General features: G+C 38.2%; 1 protein-coding gene across 1 annotated transcript; it reads right to left on the bottom strand.

Moving 5' to 3' along the window:
* Nucleotides 1–3,195: 3,195 nt before the first annotated feature.
* Nucleotides 3,196–8,045, bottom strand: tyr (tyrosinase). Its single transcript, XM_038267986.1, has 6 exons — nt 7,887–8,045; nt 6,812–7,703; nt 6,252–6,468; nt 4,735–4,882; nt 4,425–4,606; nt 3,196–4,332 (listed from the first exon to the last, which is right to left on the bottom strand). Exons 2-6 carry the CDS (start codon nt 7,637–7,639, stop codon nt 4,085–4,087), a joined length of 1,623 nt encoding a protein of 540 aa, XP_038123914.1. The 5' UTR covers nt 7,640–7,703; nt 7,887–8,045; the 3' UTR covers nt 3,196–4,084.
* Between the last annotated feature and the right edge of the window lie 10,810 nt (nt 8,046–18,855).

Below are 18,855 nucleotides of genomic sequence, written 5' to 3'. Positions count from 1 at the left end.
ATACAGCTGACAGTTGACTATGGAATATTTAGGAGCGAGGAAATTTCACGACTGGATTTGTTGCACAGGTGGCATCCTATCACAGTTCCACGCTGGAATTCACTGAGCTCCTGAGAGCGACCCATTCTTTCACAAATGTTTGTAAAAACAGTCTGCATGCCTAGGTGCTTGAATTTATACACCTGTGGCCATGGAAGTGATTGGAACACCTGATTCCAATAATTTGGATGGGTGAGCAAATACTTTTGGCAATATAGTGTATATATATATATATATATATATATATATATATATATATATATATATATATATATATATATATATATATATACAAAGTGATAAAAGTCTTAAGTCCCCCTGAAAATGAGAACGTCATTGATGTTCGATGCTGTAGTGCGCATATTGTTTACAGTGATACAGGTCTAACTAGGAAGTACCAATGTGGCGGCCGGTTGCTGCACTTCAACCTGTAGCCTACTACCAATGGGGAATCAGCAATCCAGTGAATAAATAGAGATCATCACCCTGTGCGTGTGCAAACACGGGAATTCTTCCTCTTCTTCCAGATTGGCAAGTCGACCAGCGCCATCTCTCGGCGCTGAGTCTGATGTGTGTTTTCATCCGTTAGATCGTATCAGCACATTGGGCAGTACAGTGTAAGAACATAAATCTGGAGCTGTGAACTTTTAAACCCTGTGATTTCATCATACAGTTTGAGCTGGCACTGAGTATAACGAAAAAAAAAAAAAAACATACGGTGTATCCCCAGACTAAGCAGTGTGGATAAAACATGTCATATTTGAAAATAGTTTAATTCTCTATATGCATGGAGTTCTGAAAACCTTTTAAACCAGTTATTTTGTGACAGTATCAACAAAGTCATTTGTGACTTACCGGTTATTAACGTGAGTTTATATAATCATGTTAAATAGGAAGCTTAGACAGGCTTGGTGCTGTTTCTGCTGTGTTTGTATCCTCAGTCGCAGTTACAGGTCTATTCACCCTCTAGTTTCTAGTCAGGTTGATTGGTTTTCTCCTCCTGTTTGGCAGTATTTTAACTGTCCAATATATGTTGGTTGATTACCTCACCAGTTAAGTTTTTTCCCTACAAGTTCTCCTTAAATGATTTGGCAGTGTTTTCACTGTTTTCTATACGTTCTCCTCTTGAGTCATCTAATAGACTCACTGGTAACATTTTTCTGAGACTTGTTGAGTCCTCTACGAGTATCCCTTGTTGTTTGGAAAGGGCCTGGCCTTGCTGAGATATGTTATTGTGGCTGTTTATTGTCTGGGTGGCGGATCTTCGTGACCTTGTTTGTTTGTATAAACCAGTGCTTGCAGCACTGCCTCTGGTGGTAAGTAGGGATCAAATTGAGAGACAGAAAGGATCCTGGTATAATTTAAATAAATTGAGGAAAGCAGCAGTTTTTTCTGAAACCCCCATGCTTCCCTTTCCCCAAACATCTCTTCCTGGTCTGCTGGGGCGGGAGCTCTCAGCCCAGATGAAAGATATAGTCCCTCTGGTGTCCTGGGCCCCTCCTTGTGGGACGTGGCTGATTCGGATGCTTAGGAGAGGTTCCAGAGGGGACTCGCATCCCTGGATGTGAGCCCTGGCTTCAAAACTCTCTTCCCTCCATTTAAAACAGATGTCTGAGCCACCTCAGCTGACTCCTCTTGATGTGGAGGAGGAGTGGCTCTACTCCAAGCCTTTCATAAATCCAACTATGAAGTGCCCGGCCACTCTGCAGAGAAAGCCCATTTATGTCACTTGTTACCCTTTTCTTTCATGACACAGCTAAAACACAGTCATCACATTGTTACTAATCTGGTGTTCTGTGACCAAAGATGCACCATTTTAAACTGTTTCAGAGAGTCTTTGCTGCATATTCAGTCAGTTTTTTTTTTTATCTATTCTTTCAATGAAATTTTTAATTATTAAAGAAAATCCCATTCAAGTTTTTTGATGCAGAGTGTTGATAGTTTTCAGTTACACAGCAAAATAAAATAAAATTAAGTTTAAATACTCTGTTAAAATATTAATTCCTTAGCATAAACTTGCTAGTTTTTGGTCGCTGGCAGAACCAAGAGTATTTTTATTTGATGGAGGTCAGGATATATTTGAAGTTGTCTTTATTTTATTTTATTTTCTCCTTCAAAAAAAATAAAAAAATACTTGTATTTTCTTACTGTGAGGCAGAATTACCTTTTTAGCTGTGACTTGGGTGAAGCAGTTTGTATGTTTGTCCATCTTCTGGCCTGTTGGCCCATTCCTCTGTATAGAACTTGTGCACCTGAATCTGGTTTGCATGTCACCTTGCTCTCACATACTAAGATTTATGATGGGCACTCTAAAAGATTGACTGTGTTGTCCTTGAGCTTCTTCTTATCTAATTTGGTGTGATGATTGAGGTTTTAGCCCATTTTGAAAAAGTCTTTTTCTCCTCCTCTCTGAGTAGTTTTTCAGACCATGTTCAATACAGGATTCACTCCAATGATTAATGGCATTCTCTTACCAGGTTTGGTCTGCATCTTCACACATGAAGACACCAAAACACATTTATTTATGGGACGCAACTATTATATTTTTCCTACAAAATTACTTTCCCCCCGCTTTTTATTCTAGCATATAGTTTGTTTGTATTTTTAAACACAGAACTATGGCATACGACACATCTGCTAATAGTTTGATTTCATTAATTTATACAACAGTGAAAAAAACATGTTTTCTTTTTTCAGCTTGCCTTGCTTTCAAATGCAAATTTAAAAAGAAAATATCTTTTTGAAAGTATAATTTCTGCTTCTACAAATTGTTAGTTACATTTCTGAGGAACTATTATAGTGTAAATTTCTTTGGTAAAATAACTTCTTTAAAAAATGAATTAAATATATTTTTTTAATTCATTGTATTTTGATAATGTGTATTTAATCCATTGTTATATGGTCTTGAGATTGTGAGAGCTGCATTTCCATCAACACACTTTATTGGCTACACATCTGTAATCTTGTTATGTGAAACAAGATAAAATTGATTCATTGTGAAATTATTTGTCTAACTACCAAATAATCAGTTGTACGATGAGGTTCACACTCCTTAATGTCACTGAATGAAAATATTTCTCAATAGCAGCACATCCATATTTCTACCACTAAAGAAGTGTAGATCTGTTTTTAGCATTTTAAAATAGCAGTCACGTCTTGGAATATATTTTTTAATCAGCTTTCCTGTTTTCCCAACATATAATCACAGAGTAATCAGTATTCATATAAACTCATACAAACTCATGATTGATATAGATATGAATCCAACATTTAATTTTATTTTGTAACGTAAGGCATTGTATCACACAGTTATATTATAGCACCATTGTGAACCCACAAAATATTGGTTATGATTCATTTTTCTCCGTTATAGAAGAGTGCAGACCTGAATGGCTGAAAGACTGACTGTGAATCAGAAACATTTTAGGCCATCTGTATTATGGAGTTTCTATGAAATGCTTGCACAAAGAAAATACAGATTTGATAATATATACAGAATAAAAGGTTGGACCTCAGTTTATTAGCTCAAAAGAACGCCACAGAGAGGGTTCAAGTTTCCTTACAGATTCCATAATCTTAATGATTCAACATAAGGATGTGACATTAACAGCTTGTGCAAACATTACCACACCTAAGATTGTACTTTAGCAGCAGTGGAGGTATTTAATATTTAAAGACTTTGCATGATTAGAGTTTTAAAACCCTACTTTTTTTCATGTAAATGGAATTTCTTACCTTAGATTGGAAAGTGCTGTATTGTATATAATAAAAATATGTCATAAATAATAGTTCTGTTTCACTTAATGAGAAAAATATGAAGATATGGTTTTAACACAATAACACAAGGATTTCCAGTATGTTTTCAGAACAGATACATCAAGTAGGATGGGAAAAAAATAAGTGTTTGTTTTTTACTGATGCTTTACTGGCACATCTGTACCTGCATTACCTCTGTGTTACATCTGTTTGGAGTTTTTAAATTAGAAAGTCTCCTGAATAGTTTGAACACCAATATTCAGCTAGTATTTGATAGTATCTGTTTTTGTTAAAGAGTGGTTTGATAAGACGATGAGCCTTCTTCTGAACTGCTCTGTAGCAGTGGCTGCCTCTCTCCATAGTTTGATGCTCTCTTTCTTCTCTGGTTCCGCTTCCACCTCCTTCTTGCAACAACAAGTACAACGGCAGAAATCGAAGCAATCAAAGCTCCAAGGATCCCGGCCCCCAGCAGCCACTGCCAGATATCTTGAGCTTGTTGCAAGTAAGGGGTAAGAAACTCCTGCACAAACCTCTGACCTGTGGAGAAGCAGAGTGGATCAGATGCAACTAAGGGGCAGAGAGCAATTAAAAAGCAAATTTAGTAGACATGTTTGAAGTATTGTACTAACCTGGATCCAACAGGTAAGAATACTCATATCCTAAAGCCTTGTTGGACAGGAAATAGTCTCCGTTTCTGTAGAGTGGTAGAAAAGGTACCATATAGTAGCCATCATTATGGCCTATAGGGGCATTGGCTCGTGGGTAGCTGCTCCGCGGAGGCTGGTGGGTCCTGAGCCAGCGTTCAAAGATGCTGCAAAGGATAAAATGTCAAAAACGAGTACAAAAAATTTGATGAATTGGTTAATTATTCTTGCAATTATTCTACAGTTAGATGAGTTTGAGCATTCTGCATTAATAAATGATGCAGCTTTGGTTTACCTGTCAATGAAGGCATGGTGCAGCAGGAATATAGGGTCATTGGCTGAACCTTGGACGGAGGACATGGAGCCATTCATGAAGACGTGCAGAGAGTTGTGCATGGTGCTCTGGCCTGGTACTGCTAGGCCTGTCTCTGGGCTGGCAAATCCTGCAGGAGGGGACACAGATTGAGGTATCACAAAGTGAAGGATGAAATGGTAAATAATGAATGGACGGCTAAAATCACATGGAGAAAAAGATCGGAATAAAATGAGAAAGATTGAAGTATATCCCTGACTAAGCTTATGGGAAATCACAAGTGCAGGAAAATGCACAATTTGGATTGTGCATAGTAAAAATTGCTCCTACAAAACATGCTCCTGAACTTTGTAGACCCTCTGAAGAGTTAAGGCTGAAATAGCTTTAAAGGGAGAGGCAATGTCCCCTTGACATTTCATGTGCTTGTCAAAGCAGGTAAGTGAATACTTTTGGCAGTACAGTATATTTTCCAAAATCTTTTTGAACTCATCAGAGTTTGTGAGACAGGTCTTTGCTCTAAGCTCTTTTTGGTCAGTTGAAGTTATGGGCATTTTTGCCCAGTGTTCTTTTTGTTGCTGAAAATTGACACTGACCCTAACAGAGTAAAGTGGGACTTGCAGGGTTTTAGTTGTTGTCAGTTATTTCACAATCTCCTGGATGAGTAGTTGATCTGTTGTAACTTTAGTTTTTTGAATAATGGCTGTCAGTTTGATTTCCCTGACACTTAAAGCCTTAGTTGGTTTGTAACCCTTTCAAGGCTGATGGATTTAAACAAGTTTTATTTCCCCCCTTACATTTAGCTTAGGGCACAAAGAACTGGCTTTGGAGATTATTTAGGTCTGGTGGTGATCAGACGAGACGTAGGTGGTAAAACAGATCCATAAACTAAAGTTGATAATTGAATTCATAAATGACCATGGTGGATGATTATATACTCACTTGGCCCAGGTCTGTTTGGATTGCTTCTTTTCTTTAGTAACGATTGAAAACAATTTTATGTATAATGAGGTTTTCTTTGGAGTTTGATTTAATTTCATTATGAAAAAATTTTACTTGTGAAAAATTAAAATAAAATGAATCTGCAAGGAAGGAAAATCAGCCCTTTTCACAAATATACAGTATCTCACAGAAGGGAGCTATTAATATATATATAGAAATAATCCTAAAGAGATTTACATAAACGGTCATATGACGTTTTTTTCAGGCTAATGATCCTTTTTAAGTTAAACTCCAGCATAATTTGCATAAGATTAAAAAAGGCAACACACAGTAGGACTAAATTCATGTTTTTAACATTGGCTTCTCTTTGTACAAATTGTATTTCATAATTTGTCTGTTTTGGTAAAGCATTTAATGTTATAGTTTAGTCTGTGTGCAATTGGACAATGTTCTTTCTCTTTCAGTTAGATATACTGTGCCCACATCAATGTTTCAGTTTTCTCTACCCACTTTTGAATAAAATGAAATAAGAGTAGGTGTTTAAATGTTGGTATATTTACCCTCCAGGACGTTTCTAAAACTCATGTTGGAGAATCGGTCCATGTTTCCCGTCTCATACCCAGGAAGGCCCACAGCGAAGTCCACATCAGCTGACGTAGGGAGTCTCGGTACGCGGTTTTGGTCGTGGTTGCCTGGATTACGCCACAGTGGACCCTCTCCTGTGGCGTTGCATAGAGCCTCTCGGTTGTTGTATTCCTCAGGCTGAGAGCAGATCACCTGTACAACAAAATATAAAAATAAAGAGCTGTCAAATTACAAGAAGATGTTTCCTGTAAACAGACTAAACTTTATGACTTTATTTATAAGGAGAAGCAAAGAAAATGTCCAATATGAACCAAAGGAATATGGTCCTCTGTGTCAATAAGTAATAATACAAAATCAGCCTTTGTAGGTTTCATTGGTTAACTGAGTATAAACCTTTACAGGATTTTGTGATTTTAAAAAAACAATTTAGCAAACAAAGGCTTTTCACATTCTACACTTGAAAGACATTTTTGCTCCCTTTAAATGTGAAACAACTGTTTCCTAGTAATGAAGTGTTTTAGACAGATTTTTCTACCTTCCACGAGGAGAAGACAGAAGCAGGGCTGATGAGGTTGGGATTTAGGGAGCTGCGTCCGCCCATCAGAGCATCGGTGCACACTTCACAAGACTGGGCATTCCTCCAGTCCCAGTATGGGATGGTGAAGTTAAAATCTCCTGTAATTTTCCTTATCTCATTCTCCCAGTGTAGCAGGAAGACTCTGTGCCAGGGAAGAAATGCTGCAGACTCATGGGCAAAATCTATGTCTCTCCAAACATTCCCTGGGCCTCCCAAGAAGGTGTCTCTGGAGACATAGTAGTGTATCCAGACAAACAGGTCGTAGGTGTTGATGTCAGAGAACATGGGGTTCTCACCGTTTTCCCCCATCTCTGCTCTTGTTGCTGTGGAGATGACATAGTCAGGGTTGATGGTGTTTTTAGCCAGGTTTAGGTAAGAGATAAACTTTTGCTGCTCTGAAGTTGTCATGGTCATGATGTTCCTGCGCACAGATTCTCTATACTGAGCACAGTTTGCACCCCAGTACCCAAACCTGCACTCTCCACAGTTAAAACCTCCATAGTTTCCAGCACAGCGACACGTCCGGTTGAAGAAAGCCAAAGGCCATCGCTCTCTGTCATCAATTCCATCGTGTGGGTACTGCGGCCCGTTGGGCTCTTCTGATACCAGCACCTCAGTGCAGAACCCGCGGCCTGACAGGGCTCCACAGGGTGAGCCGTCTCCTTCCCAAACTGGACAACACTCTTTAGTTCGCAGCCCTTCGGAGTTAGCACAGGGGCGAGGGAACTGGGTGAAACAGAGCCCCATCAGGTGCAGGAGGACAGCAGATCCAAACAGGTTCCTCATGATGAAAAGTCACTTTGGTTTGGTAATTTTACTAAAAATCAGAACCTGTTACCTTCCCTAACCTCTGCAGGCAAATACAAACATTGGAAAGAAGCACTGATTAGTAAATAAACTGGCAAGAAGTAACTAGTTTTCATAAAACGAGGCAAACTAAATTAATGAAACATTTTAGCAGCAATGATAAAGTAAATATTAAAAGATGCAGATAAGAATCAATGAGTTATATTTGTATAAACTTCTACCCTACCATTTAAGCAGCTCTTAACCTCCTTCGAACCCCTCTTTCACACATCCAGGCAGCTCTGTCCTGCTCCCTGCCTACTCATTCAGCCGTTCTGGGGGCTGTCCCCTGAAAAATGTGTGATGTCAAGCACCCACTCACGCAAAGTTTAATATGAGCATCACATGCTCAGGATAATACTTCTTTGCACTTTGTCTTGAGACCAGCTGACCTCTCCCCCCTCGTACCTCAGGCAAGAGAGGGAGGTTTTGTGGTTATGTGTGCACCATTTTATCCCCCTCCTCATCAGCCGCTCTCAAAGCACCCAGCCCTCCGGTTAAAGTCTGGGCAGAAATGTACGCATGACCAAATCAATGCCTTCTTCTGATAATAAGAGGAAGGAATTAGCAAAGATGTGAAATCGGACTGATGTTTTACCAAAATCAGCATTGAAATTCATTTGACTTTGACGGAAATATATGTGGGGATCACCATATTAGTTTCTAACCAGGTTAACCAGGTAAAAAAAACAAAAATTTTTTTTTCAAGTCTTGTCTGCCCCTAAACATAGTAACCTACCTATTACATTTCAGCAAAAATCAGTAAATAACTTAGAAATTACAATAAACAGAACAGGAACATTTCAGACTTTCATACAATCAGAAATGTCATTTGAACTTGTCATTGTAAAGGTATAGTGGGGAATTTTCTGAGAAGACCTGCCCTCTCCAATTAAAAAAAAAAAATACACATGCACAATCCTGTACCCGCTCCTAAGAGGGAATGCCTATTAAACTTGTGTGCAAGCATGCACAAGCCCATTTCTCCTCCTGCACGCATTGTTTGAAAGTCGCTGTTTGCATCACTCATACAAGCTTACTTTCAAAAAGAAGGTTTGCAATTTTTCCACTATGTCAGACTCACCACCGGTAAGGGAAGATAGGGACAAGCCCGTAGGACCCGTAGGACGGCCTTACGTAAACCACTACTTTTGATGATCCACCCGAAAAAAGAACATCCTCCTCTATAGCTTTAAAAATACCATTTGAAGAAACTCTATAGCAGATAGAACTGCCTTCTTAAAGAAACTACAATCTCATGCAAATCTTTTCAGACTGTTTTATATATTTTTTTCTGTTACAACTACAAGCTTTCATGTATCTGATGGAATTTTGGTGACAAGCACAAAGCAGTGCTTAGTGGTGAATTGGAAGTAACACCATCTGTAGTTCTCAAAATTCTTTAGCAATACAAATCTACAAGTTAGACTGTGTCTATAAGTGTTCAGACCATTTACTCTGACAATTGAACCTGAGAGGCAGATTTTAACATGCCTTGTCATTGTTACTCAACAACAGTGATAAACTATGCATAAATGGCAGAATATAGCAATGTATCTAATTAAACAGCAGAATCTAGGCTACAAGCAGCACAAACCTTTTTAAAATGTAAAAAATAGAAGATGTAAAACGTAATTATACGACACTATAGCTTCCTTAAAACATTTCTGCATCTACTGATACAAACCCTGATCAAACCAGCACAAAATACATATCAAATGTATATCCTCTACACCAGCATTGCAGAGATACAAACCTATAAACAGCATCAGAAGCTCAACCAGGATGGAACTAGTTTTAAAAATATCTTAATTTTGCTGTTTCACCAAATTTATTCACAGACATTGTGGTTGCACTCGTTTTAACCAGAGTATGTAATTTCGAATAATACAGACATAGGGTTCAAATGGTTAAAAGAAATACTGTATAACCCGTTGCCTTTACAGTTCCTGTCATTATCCTCCTGTTTGTACTTTAATACCCGCATAAATCAAACTGTGAAGGCCTCAGCGGTTTGTTATAACACATGAAGGAATGAACAAGCATCATGGTGACTAAGGAGCCAAGTAAATAGGTCAGTGATAGAGTCATAAAAAAGTTTTAAGCAGACTTGGATTACAAAGCAAAACTTAAATATCTCGCTGAGGAGAGTTTGATCCATGATATAAGCATAGAGTATGCAGGAACACTAAGGGCACCAAGCATGGTCTTCACAGAGACGCTTGGTATTATTATATTATCAGCTCATGAGTGGCATTTGTTAGAAGAAGAATATGGTTTGTTCACCACAAATCTGCCATTTGTTAGGTATTGGTAATAAGAAAGCAATGAAAAGTGAGGGTTAAAAATTGCCACTGTTCACAAAGTTGGCAGCAAGCATTGTGATTTGGACCTTCTGATTATCAAAAACAAAAATAAATTTTTTTTGCTTCAATTCTTTTGCATCCTATCAGAAAGATTTCCAGGGTCTACCCCGCCTCTCACCCTATGACTCCTGATTCTGAACCTATAGGATATAAGTAATTGATGGATGAATGTTTTATACATAGAATGATTTGTGGAGGAAAAGTAACCTAACAAGTATATGTTATATTGGCATGCTTTTCAGAAGCAGGGACAGGGAAGCAAGTTTCAATAAAGAGGAAGGAAGTTGTAGGCAAATACAGGATAGAAATAAAAATAAAAGCTGTAACAGTTGAGACTGAGGTGGATTCACCCCTCAGCAAGGCAATTGCCCTAAACATACAGCAGCAGCTACCTCTGAATGAATTAGATCAAGGTAGGTTCATGTGCTAAAATGTCCAAATCAAATCATCTGGCAACCAATATTTTTGATAACATTTACTTTGATTCTGTGTAGTATACAATTCGTTTTTTTTTTTTAAACTATTTTATAAAGTTATTTTAACTGCTGCCTGCATGTTTGATTCCCTTTCTTTCAATATTTTGGATTTCTAAATCATGATCTGAGTTTGATCTGAATGCAGTTAAAGCAGAAGCAATTACAAAAATCATACATTCTGTTCAACGTTCCACTTTCTTAGACGAAAAAAGTTTTCATCAATATTCATCAGAAGGGCTGAAAAAGCATAACAATCCAAAACTAAATTCAATTTTCTAACAACTCAGTATAGCATCATCAGTATTTGCTTTCTAAATTGAATTTATTTAATTTGTTTTTACTCTATTTTCCTCTGTATTTTCCATCTCCCATAGCAATTAGGCAATAAATTAGTATTTCCTTCCATATATTTAAACAGGCAGGTACAGCAACTTAATATTTGTCTGCACGGTGTCAAGAATTTTTATTTAAACTGACAAGAGCAATGCAGACAGACAGCAGAATAGCAGAGTATTAATGCCACCAGAGTTTTTTGATGAGAGAAAGAAAAAACAAGCTTTGAGTGTCAAAAGTAAATTTTCATTGGAAAGTTGAAGACACACTAGATTCAATATGGTAGTCACACTATATTTATGTTTTTGATTTAATATGAATGGTCTCTTTTCATATTCTTTTCATGACTGCTCCTAATACTGCTGCTGTGTCTAATGATTTCAGCACCGTTTTGTGGAAAAACTCTTGAGCAATTCCGGTTCTCATATTCTGCAACCTGACTTTTTAAAAATTATTTATGAATACTCTAAGGAAAAGAAAGACAGGCTTTCTAAATGACTTCCTCAACTTCCATTTTACATTTCAGTACCTTAATCTAAAGAGTTCATTGCACTTCTGCCCTATTAGACCTCTAGACATAAAAAAGACCCCTAATCCCAAGGACTCACTTACTGTTACTGTACCTCTACGTTAGATATGGGGTGGTAAAATTGCCACAGATATTCTTCCTTACACTAAAAAAGTTATTGTTTATTGTGAAATTGTCCTGATCCTGGCACTAATGACTGGATTAATGGTTCATTCCATCCAACTGCTTAGCTCTGCCCAGTTTCTCATTACAACTCATCATATCCACCTGTTCCGGCTTCTATTTAAACTGTTTGCTCCCAGCCATTAGTGCCAGATTATTCAAGCCGTAGGTAAGACTTCTCTAGCGTACCCAGTTTGTTGTTCTGATAACCTGATCCTAACTAGTTTCTGCCCTTGGAGCCCTGAGCCTGCCTGCCCCCAATCTGATCTGTTTGCCTGACCTGTCTTCGGACTCCTGCTGGATTCTGCCTGCTTCCAACCCTGGATCTGTCTCCTGACCCTGACATGGATTTCCCTACAGTACCTCTTCGGATCTGTGATATTCTGACCTGGACCTCTTCTTCCTCACCAACACAGGCTTTGGCTTCTCCTTCTTGAATAACCTGCTCTCCCAAGTCTGCTCGCTTCTGCTCGTTATCTGACTCAGCATTCTTTTGGCTTTGGCTCCTGGGACTCTCTCGACGGCATCCACCACATGCTGGGGAAAATCATCCTGCTCGATTCAACTTCTTCGTCTGGGCTCGGACTCAACTTTAAAACCAGTTTAGTGACTCACAGGTTTGTAATCGTCTTCCGTCAGAAATATGTGGTCACTAACCTGGGATTTTCCCCTCTACAGAGATTCCAGGCTTTTTGTCCAAGCTGCTAAGACAGTGATATGTCAAGCGGTCAATAAACGCTATTATAAATCACTTCAGTCTGTCTGTTTGAATTCTGGGTCCAAAGTTCTGGGTCTTGACAGAAATCAGTTGAATCTATCACATTCTTAATCTTCATACAATATTGAAATCTAGGATCTAAAACACAGGCTTAATTTAAAATAGATGTTTTACCTGTTGGGAGCTGGAGAAATTCCACCTTTCTCCAGCAGAGTCCGCCGTGGATCCTCTGAGGGAGCCTCCTGCTCAGCTGCAGCTCATCAAGATCATCAGAGGATCCACTACTTAAGCTGTCTTCAGACCTTGCCTCAACGCCGCAGTGTTGATCCAGTTGGTCAGCGCTTAAGCCTAGATCCTCAGTGTAAACTCTGTGACTTTCGAATCCAGCTTGGATTCTAACCATTGTCTCTGTCTTCTAGGAAACCTGTGTCTCCTCAGTGAAAGCTCAGGAAGAGCTAACCTGCCGAGCCGACCCTCAGAGCCAAACCTGAAGAATTCTCAGAGCCTCCAAGCAGCTCAGGACTAGAGCTGGGAATCCCAAAGCCAAGGTCTGTTCATTGTAGACGTAAGACGCTGAAGCAGCAAACGGACTCTGCTGAAGAACTCTTCTCCAGATCCAACAGAGACTCTCCCAAAGCTAACCTCAAGAACCCTCAAGGTACAATCAGTGAACTTCAGGAAATCAAACCTCTGTTGGCATCTCTAACTGTACTGTCTCTCACGCAGACTCCGGTGAACCAGTATCCAGGCCCCGAACCCGAACCAGTACAATCTGTGTGCTTGTGCTTAAATAAACTTGTTAAACTTTCATCCCTGTGTACGTCAGTGGTGTTCTGCATTCTTGGGTCGCCTTTAGTGAACCCATCATGACATTACCTAGATTTTTTTTCATTACACAAAATATGAAATTAAAATTTTTATTACCTAGCGTTATTTTACTAGCGTAAAAATGGCAGTCTAATAATGTGATAATAACTGAGTTAGCGCTACCATAATAATAGTGAGATATATATATATATATATATATATATATATATATATATATATATATATATATATATATATATATATATATATATATATATATATATCGCTCATTTAGCTTTCAGACCATTATTGTCATGTTATTTGTAACAGGATATAGTTCAAAATATTAATATCTTGTTGGATTCCCTGTCAGAGAAGGATAAACTGTAGTAGCCTTTTTTTAGCTGCAGTTTGTGGTGACATGATAGAAAGGGAAAGCATTCCTTTATTTTATGCTCCAAGAAGCATAAAATGTCAATTACTCAACACGTTTTTGGGATGTCATTAACAAGAGATCAAGCCAAAATGATAATCTGATACAACATTTTAACTGTTTGGTAATGAAAGCTATGCAAAGCCACTAAAAAATATTGGTAACGTGCTTCATTGCATGAGCAAAAACCTACTTTTAAATGGGACCTTTAGGCACTTTTTAATTACAACACTTCTACAGTTACAGATTATTAAAAGATTTTTCCTTTTTCTAGAAAAGACAGTCATCATCTATTCATAAGCTGTATTTAATTTGTTTTCATGTTGCCATGTGTACATTTTTTCTTGTTACTCTGTTTGTTTTTAAGAACAAACTTCACAAAAGATTTGCGCCAAAGGTTCATATAACATGTGTTAAATACCTTCAGAGCTAATCTGTCTTCAGATTTGGCTGCTTGAAGGTGTAGAAATAAAACAGTCCTTTAAGTTTGTTATCATTATTGCAAATAGGGGAACATTTTCTGTAAAACATACACTTAGACATATGTAATAAAAAGGATAGATTCAAACACTGAAGGTATTTCCAGTGTTGTAAGACACAGCTGAGTAGATTATTCAATTAAAAACTCAGAATTCCTCTTTAAATCCCTTTCATATTATGGTATTTGATGATGACCAACACAGCATACGTGGAAAATTCAAGAAGGAGAGAGAGCCTGAGATTTGCTTCAACTCCTCAGGTCCCACTACAGAGTTTAGAGTCATCAGTGCAAGTTTCAGGATCACAAGCTGCTCACATGCTGCAGTGGGAAGGCACGGGATGCAGCTTAGCTGGCTCCAGGAATGCAGTAGAGCACACAGGAATGACCATCACAGGATAAATCCACCCTCAGGGTTCCTCTGAGAGATATGAGTACAGACGCACCGTGTGTATTGCTATGAACTTACAAGGAATTCATTTTACAACAGCTCAAATCAGTGACTCCTGAATATTCCAGACACCACATGATGCCAATGAGGTTCAAAATGTAAAATGTTTTTTTTTTTAAAGCAAGCACAAGGGGGCAGTATGAGATATTTGAATTTGCACTTAGTTACTGCAGTTGTACTAAAAAAAGGAAGCAAAGTGGTGTTTTAATAACAGTAAAATTAATATTTTACTGTTATTCAAGTTGTGTTTTATCTTTTTATTTTGCATATCAACCGCTGAACATTTCTCTTGGTCAGGTAAAGCTGACGCTGCACTGCAAAAAAATGGAAATCTAAAGTAAAGTAAATGTAAATCTAAAGTATGTAATTTTTTTTCTTAGATTAGATGCATTTTTTCTTTAATTGAGCAGGTAAGTGAGACACTTTGCAAATAGAATAAAACAATTTGCATTCAAAATAAAAAAAACAACAACTGTTGTCTAATATTTCAAGTTAATAATATCTAATTATCTTATTTTAAGGGTAAATATGCTAAAATGTGTGTTTCAAAAATAGAAAGTTTACACATTAGAGACTTTTGAACATAGCCAAAACATCCCAAAGGGTTTTCATATAGAGTACAATATTTTTTAGCAGTAGCTATGTATTTGGGGTCAAAAACACACTGATCCTACCAAGTAGTTTTTTTTTTTTTTGTTGGCAGTCCCTTAGGGAAACCAACACCATAATTTATCTCATTATCTTGAAATATATCTTGAAATTCAGGCAACACAGTTTGTTCTTTTTTGCAATGTTCAGAGGGCAGAAACCTTATTTAACAATACACTTAAAATTAAAATGATCCCCACAGTCCACAGCACATAGGGGTGTGTAAAACTGATTGACCCTAGTCGATATTGTGACTGTAAGGGAATGAGGTCCTATAGTGGCAAAGAAAAATACAGATGTTTTTTTTTCTCAGCACACAGATGGAAAGAGAAGCCGTTGCACTCTACAATCTAAACCAGAGAGAAAGCATATAGATATTGACTTGGCCAAAGGATGGAGCTTTGTGGAACTCTATTCTGTTTTCTCGTCTTTGAAATTGCAAACTGGGACAAAGTTCTACCATTCTGCAAAATAAGATTTCCCCCCATTTAGCCCCAAGAAATGCAATCCCACCAACATTTCTAGTGCATTAATCACTGTCATGATGTGTTGAATGCGGCATAATCCTGTTGTGTTGTGAGTGTTGGGTTGCCATAATATTTCGCTTTCTTTCCTTGTTGTTTATATTCTCTAAGTGTCACCAGGTTGTTATTCCTTCTTATTTTCCTAGTATTCCTGCACATTTAGATTTTTCACCTAACTTCTTAGGTGATTTTGTGTTATTTTTCTAATTCTTCCTCCTGCCACAGCTGCTCCACATATCCCCTCATTGCTCCTTCTTCCCACTGCCTTACCTTACCTTACAGAGAAGCTTTTTAAAAAGACCATATTGGATTTTAAAGTAGTTGGAATCAGTTTGGTTTAAATCTACATATCACAGATAATCTACAACGGTTTCCAAAACACTCAGAGCTGATTAATTATTTTACATAACTTCTTTGCATTTGTATCTGATGGTATATAGAAAAAAGAGTCATTTCCAGGTTTGCATTCAATTCTGTTCATATAGACAAGTAATACTTGTAGGTGAAAACCATAAATGTTTCCTTATTAGATAAAATTTAAACACATCCTGGAAGATGGCACATATGTACACTGTATATACTGGAATCAGTTTTTTTTTAAATGAAGTGTGCAAAATAAATTAATTTAGGAAATGTAAACTCTTTATTATCACTAGGTAATTTTACACAGGAAATATGGCCAACCAGATGTTTGGAAAGCTCCAAACACACATGGAACAGTATTGCATATTGCCTCTGTAGCTTTAGATTAAATTAATTGAAAAGCTGCTGTTCATTTGTTCTGTTCAGTGATTTTTCTGCTCTGTTCCAGTGTTGTCCTTGTGTTTGGTTTATTTATTGTTTATAACCTATTTGGGTTTTTTGTGCATTACATTATTTCACACATTTCTATTCTACTCATACATTTCCTCATAGGGGGGTGTTTGCCTAGTGGTGCGGTTGTGCTCTGAGAAGGTTGCAAGTACATGGTTCAATCCCCACAGCCTCCACTATGGGTTCCTGAGCAAGACCCTTAACCCAGTGCACAGTGGCAACCCACTGCTACTCAAATGCAGAGGTGAAGTTCTCCAGTGTGAGTTTAATAGAGGGTTTTATATTTACATATGTATTTGTTTTTCTAGCAGTTTCCTATTCCTTTACTCTTTCTCATTGCATGCCTATGGGATCTCCTGATTTTAACTCACTTCATCTGTCTTTGCTTTCTTTGGTGTTGCTGTTACTGGAGTTGTGTCCTTTAACCAAATACAGCAGATTGTAGCTCCCAGGTCCTGTTCCTTGACCTTTTGTTGGGTCAACACTCTAAGGACACTACTGTGTGTATGAACGGATCTCTGGACTGTTGTGCTGAATCTGGAAAGCCTTCAGCATTATGGATGTCATTATGTAACTGAAATAGAAATTCTTCCAAAAAAAGATAGAAAAATATAAGTAAGACAAATGTAGGAAACGGCTAAGGGTATCCATTAATTTGTTAATGGATAATGCAATACTTTATTTCTGATAAATTCACTGAGGTGGGCTGTGCCTATACTTCCTGGCAGACAAAGTACCGTGGGAACCTTTATAGGTCCAGATAGGAGCCAGATAGGAATGTCTGTACCTCCCTTTGCTAAATGAACTATAAATAATAAAACATCCATCTTCAGTTTCTTACCACCTTTCTTACTGCCATTCAGACAGTATTTATCATAGCGATTGGTGATGTACTTTTGCTTTGACTCAGTTCTTACCAATTTGCACTATTTAAATCAGCTGTTGGTTTTATTAGCTTTAAACATAAAAACAAAAATATAATCTCTGCCTGTTTTGTACTGTATTTAAAGCTACAGTGTGTAATTTTCAGCGACATCTAGCGGTCAGACTGCAGACCGCAGCAACATGAACATCTCCCCCCCACCGCTTCTCCCCCCCAACAGTACGGCGAGCGTTACGGGACAAAATTTCTTCCACGACGTCCACATCACCTACCTTCTCAAGTGATGAGGTTTGTTTACATAGATAATTTTACAGATAGTATTTCATTAGTCTGAGTAGGGTATAGATTTCATGTAGACTTAAGATAATAAATATACCCGTTATTTTTTCTACATCGTTGTGACGTTTTGGTGAGCTGCTTTGCATGGTGATATAAACAGACGAAGTAATTGTAGTCATTAGTTTAACAGCGAGATTGTGTTCGCTGGAAGAATATATATTCCCCGTTTACAGAGTCCAAGTCATTTTGGTGGCACGGGGGTTACAACGCGAGGAAGAGGGAGAGGACGAGGGCGAGGGCAGGGAGGCCGTGCAGCTAGGGCCAGGCGAGAGAGGGGAGCCAGCGGGGTGAGAGCAGAGGAGGAAAGGCTTGAAGATCTCCAAAGGAGCCGGAGAGAAGTAACCGAGGTATATATCCAGAAAATTATTTTACAGAAAATTACTGAATCATTACCTATGAAACGTCAGGGACGTTGCTGAATAAGTATACTGGAGAGTAACAGCATCATCACGCAGCATGTTATTGTTTTAGACAGGTCTGAGCATCCTGTACTCCAAAAACTGCAGTGATATTAGACAATTGTGTGTGTAGGATTAATTACCTGTCCAAGAGAAAACTGGCAACTTGAGCGTCACTTTGAAAACCTTTTTCCTCCATCAGTGACTTCCATCGTGTAAATGCCGTGCCAATGTTGATCCGTGTTTTTTGCCGTTTCTTGTCACGCTTGCGTTTATTCTCGTCGTGTTTCCGCTTCTTAGATGACGGGGGTTCGGTGTCCGCCGCTTTTCGTTGTGATACAGAGTAGGCATGATCCTCCATTCGTCTGATGTTTGGCGACACAATGCCAAACAGTTTGCAAAGTCACTCACGCCTGCCGCCTTGTTCACCTTTCTTGTTACTGAGGCGCAGTATACCTGCTTCTTCTTCTTCTTTGGTTTCAGGCAGACTAAACGCTTCTCAGGCATAATACTGCCATCTACTGTTCAGTACCGTCTCAGTTCATCTCTCTCAACTTGCCGTAGTTATTTTTGAGCGTCATGGGAGATCTCGCAATCGCTAGTTTGTTGCCTCTGCGCTTGCCGTACCGCAAAGATGTCAGCCTCCATGGCTGCGAGACCCGCTCCTATGTAATTATAAATAACGAATTCTAAGGCAACGCAAATATTATGGTTAAAAGGCTGAGCTCATAGGTGATGATAAATAACATAGTTATGTATAATATATAAAATTTCTGACTTTATATCCCTGTAATTATT

This window comes from Cyprinodon tularosa, unplaced genomic scaffold (genome assembly GCF_016077235.1).
Source record: "Cyprinodon tularosa strain WSP-4 unplaced genomic scaffold, ASM1607723v1 ctg69, whole genome shotgun sequence".
Taxonomy (NCBI): Eukaryota; Metazoa; Chordata; class Actinopteri; order Cyprinodontiformes; family Cyprinodontidae; genus Cyprinodon; species Cyprinodon tularosa.
This window is presented reverse-complemented; position numbering and strand designations above follow the sequence as displayed.

Bases quoted from the DNA above. Each gene is read 5' to 3' on its own strand.
- tyr (XM_038267986.1), bottom strand. From the start codon at position 7,639: ATGAGGAACCTGTTTGGATCTGCTGTCCTCCTGCACCTGATGGGGCTC. The intron at 4,883-6,251 runs GTAAATATACCA...CCCCTCCTGCAG, and splicing joins TTTTAGAAACGTCCTGGAGG to GATTTGCCAGCCCAGAGACA. The intron at 4,607-4,734 runs GTAAACCAAAGC...TATCCTTTGCAG, and splicing joins CACCATGCCTTCATTGACAG to CATCTTTGAACGCTGGCTCA.